The sequence below is a fragment of the Papaver somniferum genome, chromosome 4 (genome assembly GCF_003573695.1).
Source record: "Papaver somniferum cultivar HN1 chromosome 4, ASM357369v1, whole genome shotgun sequence".
Taxonomy (NCBI): domain Eukaryota; kingdom Viridiplantae; phylum Streptophyta; class Magnoliopsida; order Ranunculales; family Papaveraceae; genus Papaver; species Papaver somniferum.
This window is the reverse complement of record NC_039361.1, coordinates 33,162,531-33,169,481: the sequence shown is the minus strand read 5'-3', so window position 1 is coordinate 33,169,481 and position 6,951 is coordinate 33,162,531. Positions and strand designations below refer to the sequence as shown.

Sequence of the window (6,951 nt, the reverse complement as noted above, 5' to 3'; positions counted from 1 at the left end):
ATTATTCTTCTTCATCTTCATCATGAACGACACTAATTTCGCCTTTTTCGAGCAGATCATAAAACTCTCTGGTTCTCTTCTGATTGTTCCAGTGATGCATCTTCCACAAACCGCCAGCAATTATCCCAAGAGTAATTCCGTAGATCACTTCTTTTACTATACTTGGTCCCTTAGAGCAACCACAGTCGACGACCAAAATCAAATATTTGGTCCAGAAATCAACCACAGTCGAATGGAGTAAAGATCTAAAACTAGATTAAAACCAAAAACCAAACCATATTTGGTCTTTAGTTTGGTTATAGTCGAGCGCAACTTTAAAGTACGTCTTGTACCGGGCGGAAATTAAAATTACGTTTGAGCTGGGATGCAACTTGAAATTACGTTTGAATTGGGCGTGACTTGAAATTACATTTGAATTATGGCGGCGCGCAACTTTAAATCACGTTTGAGTTGGGGCACAACTTGAAAATACGTTTGAATTGTGGCGTAGGTTTAAGTTGCGTCTGGATTGAGGTTGGGGCGTAGTTTTAAGTTACGTTTGAATTGGAACGTAATTTTATTTTACGTTTGAATTGGAGCGTAACTTGAATTTACGTTTGACTAAATTTTACTCCATAACCGTAGAGTGCAATCCCGAGTATAACCAAATTTTTTTAATTTTTAATCTTTAATTTAGTTAGAGTATGATCACACCATTACAGGTGCTCTTATAAACTACATGACTAGCACCACCCATTACTCCACCTGTTCCAGTATTAGTCAGTGACACTCGACCATCACCGTAGTGATACCACTATATCAATTTACTAACCATATATATTAGGGTATGATCGTAACCACTAAAGCAAGTGAAATATGCGATTATTTATTTGGTAGGAAAATTGTGCCAAAAAATAAAATAAAAATACTTACTAAGTTACTAACAAAATGAAAAAGAGTAAATTAAACAGTCTAAACAAACCAATACCCGGAAGAAAAATTCTCTTACCAGCTGCAGATCAGAAATGATATTACCATTTATGCAATAGCTAAACTGGTAAAGAAAAGAGAAAGAGAAAATCGAATCTACTAGAAAAGTAGAGCATCAACATAGTGATATCAAACACGAACGCGGAATGCCTGTTTGTCAAGCGCTGAGCCTCCGGGCATTGCCAAATGTCACATATTTCCCTGGCAAATAATTCAGTTAAACATGACATGGACATTTCTTATTAATTCTTTTACTTGACTAGTCGAGTTGACTAGGTTCGACTTTACGAACTAGAGTGGTCAGAGTTTGACCATTATATGCACGTTCGGACTAAGCAACTGTTGGGAATATATTTTTAAAATATTTTATCCCAATAAAGATGTTTTTTATTTATAAATTTAGTCTTTATTAAAAGTAATTAATTTTTGCTATAATTAATTTGACCGTTTCATATTTCTGCTTTTAATGGAGTTAACAACACACCATTATAACTTTCAGGGTTTCATATTGTGGAGTTAATGGTGTTAACTACACCATAATTATATTTGATTAAATTATGTTAAAACCTTTTAATATAAAGAGAGATTTTGGTTGGAAAAAATAAATTGAGAGAGTTGAGTTGTTCTTTATGTTTTTTGTTTTCAAAGGAAATATTTTTGTGAAAGAAAACAATCTCTGAACATCATTTGTTTTCTATAAGAGATTCTGAGAAAGAATGAAGTGTAGTATCACATTCCTCACGGTGCAAGAGTGATTGTGAAAGAGATATTGAACTCGGCTGTTTTATCCTGGGGACGACGCAACATGGAAGAACTGCTTCCACGATCTTGGGCAGAGCCGCGAAACGTCTTAAAATTGTTGGAACAATTGTTGAAAACAGAATTTTTAAAAGAAACAGAAATATATATAGTCTAACTGTAAACAAGTTTTCACTCATTTGGTTTAGTGCTAATGCTTTTGAGATTGTGTGTGATTGCACTAGACATGAGTATGGTAGCTCAGTATGCTTCTTTGCTACGTGATTGACTATATATATATAAGTATTTTTTGTAGTGGGGGTGTAATATATTGCTTCCATAGTGGGGGTTTTATATTCAGATTTACCAATCCTAATATGGAAAATTGGTTAAATATTGAGAAAGTTATGAGGTGTTTCAAACACATCATACGCCTAGAAATACATTATCTAAATGGTTACCGCAATCCTTTAAGAATGTTGCGAAGCTGATTGAACATCTTTTCAGTTGAATCCTTTAAGGGATGGAGCGATTTGATCCTATAATAGATAGAGGAACAGACATATTAATCAAATGTGATAGTATCGCGGCTATTGCATGAATTGAGAACGTAACGACAACTACAAGAGTTGATTTTATGAGAATATGGATTATATAGTGTCTGAAACGAGTTTCCATTGGTCCTTTGACGAAAGGATTGATAAAAAGATGTGAATACATCTTAGGGATGAGGTTGATGCCTATTGAGATTGAGTCATCTATGATGGATACCCAACCTAGAAATAGGTTCAAAGGACTAGACGAAGTCATAGGTGATATGGAAATGCGAGAATCATGCTTTTGAATTCATCCCACGGCATGACATCCTGAAAAGAGTAAAGGTTGAGTTTAATTTTTAATTTTAAAATTTTAAACTCTTAGTGATGTTTATATCTCTATTTAGAGTGGGGTACATTCAGGAGTACTCTTGATAGACTCACCTATATGAATGTGAAAGTGTGGCCGCTTTCTATGAGAATATGGGCAGTTCTCTAGATCATTCATTAAACTGGGATACAAGCGCAGGGCCGTAATGTGCTGGCTTTAGACTTTACACTAGTATAGTCGTGTGTGTTGAGTCATCTTTTTATCTCCTAGAGTTCAAGACTTATGTTCACTTTATGGTCAGATTTTAAGAGAGCCTATTAACACTACGTAAATGTTCAAGTCGCGAGACACCTTTGCTTATGCACAACTCTGTACGTTCTTGCTTAATGTTTTAAAAATATAAGTGGGGGATTGTTGGGAATATATTTTTAAAATATTTTATCCCAATAAATATGTTTTTTATTTGTAAATTTAGTCTTTATTAAAAGTAATTAATTTTTGCTATAATTAATTTGATGGTTTCATATTTCTGCTTTTAATGATATTAACAACACACCATTATAACTTTCATGGTTTCATATTGTGGAGTTAATGGTGTTAACTACACCATAATTATATTTGATTAAATTATGTTAAAACCTTTTATTATAAAGAGAGATTTTGGTTGGAAAAAATAAATTGAGAGAGTTGAGTTCTTCTTTATGTTTTTTGTTTTCAAAGGAAATATTTTTGTGAAAGAAAACAATTTGTGAACATTATTTGTTTTCTATAAGAGATTCTGAGCAATAATGAAGTGTAGTAGTATCACATTCCTCACGGTGCAAGAGTGATTGTGAAAGAAATATTAAACTCGGCTGTTTTATCCTGAGGACGACGCGATATGGAAAAACTGATTGCAAAATCTTGGACAGAGCCGCGAAACGTCTTAAAGAAAGCGACCTAGTCCGCGACTCAGCCATAACAATATTTTGTTTGTTTTTTTGTGTGATTATTTTGCAGGCATAATTCAGCAATTGTTCCAACAGCAACAGAACTCATGGAGTTCCTTCGGACTAAATCAAGTTAAATTGTTGTCAAAAAAAAATCAAGTTAAATTGTTGGTATCTTGATTCAATCCCAATAGACTGAAAGTCATTTTTTTTTCTTTTCCGTATGTTTTATTTTTAAGCAATTAAACGCAATTCGTTTTCTTAGATATAGTAAGTGACATTTTCGTTCTTAGTTTTTACTTCCAGTCACTGGTGTTTGGACGAGGAGTTCACTGTTTAGGAAGAAGCCAGAGTATTTTGAATATGGTTCTGCTATCGGCACTAATAAACATGAATTTGTCATGTATCACAAGATCTCACTCTCTCGGACTAAGCAACATCAAACAGTTTTTTGATCGACAAAAGTAATGCTCGTAATATATTAGAATACTTGCCACAAGTAAGCCAAGAGATTACAACCAAAGCCAAAAACAACAAATACCAAATAGAGTACAACTCTTAAGAACAGCACAATACGCGATAACCAACATTACACAATCATCTAGGGATATTCATCGAGGCCGGTATACCTGCACCCAAACTATATTGCCCAGAATCAACACTAAATGTGGAGTAGAGAAGTGGATCAGCCGTATAGAGGTCTTTTGGTTCAGTCGGTGAGACTAGTTTTGTTTCATGATTTGGTTGACAAGCCCATGCACCATTCTCAGCCCCTCTCAAACTCTCTAGCTCAGCTGTTACTTGTTTCATTGTTGGCCTTTTATCACCCATCCAGTTAAGGCATCTCTTGGTAAGATCGGCAACTGCAACAATTTGTTCCTTTGTCGCCTCTTTTACAACTCGAGCCTCAAGAAACTGGAACTGTCTGTCCTCTCTCATTGAAGAAAGAAAGTATGCAGCAAGATTTCTTAGTTCTCCAGGCCTCTCTTCAAAAATGGGTTGTTTTCCTGTCAAGAGTTCAAGAAGAACCACGCCAAAGCTATAGACGTCGCTCTTTTCTGTCAGCTGACTTGTATTGAAGTACTCTGGATCCATGTATCCTCTGGTCCCCTGCACTACTGTGGCTAATTCTGTTTGGTCCAAAGGAATCAATCTTGATGCTAGTCAGCAACTTTTGCGATGTAATTTTCATCTAATAATATGTTGGCGGATTTAACATCTCTATGAATTATTGGTATGGAAGCTTCTGAGTGTAAATAAGAAAGAGCACTAGAAGTTTCTACTGCTATTTTCAAACGGCTTTCCCATGAAATGGAAGGCACGTCAGGTCCGGAATGGAGGTGTTGGAAGAGGGTGCCATTAGAAACGTATTCATAAACTAACAAAGGAGCTTGGACTTCCAGACAACACCCCAAGAGCTTTACCACGTTCGGATGGTTTACCTGAGTTAAAATAACAACCTCATTTATAAATTCTTCATTTTGAGTATGGTCAACTACTTTTGACTTCTTAATGGCGATTACACGACCATCAGATAAGGTTCCCTTGTAAACAGTTCCAAAGCCTCCTCTACCAAGAACTAGACTCTCATCATAATTGCTGGTTGCTGATTTTAGCTCTTTCGCTGTAAAGATTTTTGAAGTTTCTACGCCACCTTCATTTAAAATCAATTGCCGTTTTAGTAGCGAACCACCATTTTGCCGAAAGTATTGTTCTCTCTGTTTGAATGATTTTCTTTTCTTATAGAGTGTATCCAAGAACTTGCTATTATTATAAATAAGAACCCCAAACCGATACCTGCAAGCATTTACGATATGAATTAATTCGTGTTTCAGATATAAGACGGAACGATGCACCAAATAGAGGAGATCATGTACCAAGAGTAACCGTTATCAGTGGAAATTGTTCAGTATCTCTAGTGCAGCGTGTCCCATTTTTCGTCCCATCTCCATGACTGCCCTTTGGACATGCACAACTGAAGCTTCCGTTCGTATTGATGCATATCCCTGCACAGGGATTGTTGTTTTGATCCTCACATTCATTCACCTCTGCAACGTAGCACCCATGCACAGTCGTCCATACGTTAGCTCTTTTATAGAATTGCAAACAATATAGATTTGAATGAATTAATGGCACAACTACGATGATGGAACTCCAACTATTAGGAAGGCATGTAGAAAATAAAGATTTTTTGTATTATGTGATCCATTAGTTATTCATCTAGAGAGATACTCACATACCCGTGCATCCAGGACTAAGATAAGGGTTCCCCCTGTAACCTTCAAGGCAAGTGCAGCGATACCCGGGATTGTTGTCTGAATTGTTACAGTAAGTGGTTTTTTGGCATGCGAAAGTGGTCGGATCTTTTTGTGATTCTTCACATGTCATATTCCCTATTGCCCAATCAACAGCGATAGGAATATCTCTGTCCGGTGCAGACATAAGACTCGATGCAGAGAACGTGAACTGTTCATGATCAGCTACAAATGTGTAAGTGCAAGGGTTGAAGGATAACAAGTTTGTGGCAGTAGTATTAGGATCCCATATCAATTCAGCCTCAATTTGTTTTAGCCCCTTCGCGTGGCTAACCTGGCAGCACCCACCACCGTCACAAGCTTCTTCATTCACGTCTTCCATACTGTCACACCATGAAATACACGAGGAGGAAGTGGACTTAATCTGATCAAACCGCTTGTAACCGTTGGTAAACCCTAAACTTCCACACCCAAGAGAGAATAATCTGTTCTTTGTGGCTGAGAACGTAAACGAGATCTCAAACAAATCCATGTAGTCACTCGATACATTCAACACCAGATCACCAGACCTATTGTAACATAAGATATCTGGAAGGGTTTTTAAGTGAATTTCGGTTTCTGATATACCCAATATTTCAAGATTATTACTTATGCCAATAAAGGGCCTTGGAGGGTGATAAGAAGTATTACAGTTGACGCTATAGCCATACCCAACTCCATGAATGGAGCAACCTCCTGCTCCTCGAGAATCATCATCACCTCCAACAGTTATACCGAACGGGTAAGGAATACTAACATCACCGCACTTAGCTTGGCAATCTCCTCGCTTTGTGTCGCCAAATGCAGCAACGAATGATACTAATAATGTTAACCAGCAGGAGAGTTGGATTAACAGCAGTTGTTGTTGAAACATGATTTTAGCTAGGATATGGATTTACATTTTATTTTGCTGGCTAAGGTAGATATGGATCATAAGGTTTTGATTTCTCTACTGTCTGGAACCCAGTCTCCAGTTTATATATCCAACCTATTGGGGATTCATATCTACTGCTGCTACTCACTAATTCCAGCTCAATCATTCATTATTGTACTACTACAATAATTCATGACAGCTCAATTTTCCTCCACACAATTTGAATGGCTAAAAACTAGCCAGAGAGAATAGTAAAACTTCATAAGATGTTAGGTAAGCA

General features: G+C 36.6%; 1 protein-coding gene and 1 pseudogene across 1 annotated transcript; both read right to left on the bottom strand.

Annotated features, from left to right (window-relative positions):
• Window positions 1–3,950: 3,950 nt before the first annotated feature.
• On the bottom strand, window positions 3,951–5,376 carry LOC113272304 (annotated as a pseudogene).
• A 74-nt stretch (window positions 5,377–5,450) lies between these two features.
• LOC113275097 (wall-associated receptor kinase 1-like) lies at window positions 5,451–6,806 on the bottom strand. The gene is made up of 2 exons (XM_026524533.1): window positions 5,740–6,806; window positions 5,451–5,551 (listed from the first exon to the last, which is right to left on the bottom strand). Exons 1-2 carry the CDS (start codon window positions 6,669–6,671, stop codon window positions 5,542–5,544), a joined length of 942 nt encoding a protein of 313 aa, XP_026380318.1. The 5' UTR covers window positions 6,672–6,806; the 3' UTR covers window positions 5,451–5,541.
• Window positions 6,807–6,951: the final 145 nt, after the last annotated feature.

Coding starts and splice junctions, on each gene's coding strand:
- LOC113275097 (XM_026524533.1), bottom strand. CDS start 6,671: ATGTTTCAACAACAACTGCTGTTAATCCAACTCTCCTGCTGGTTAACA.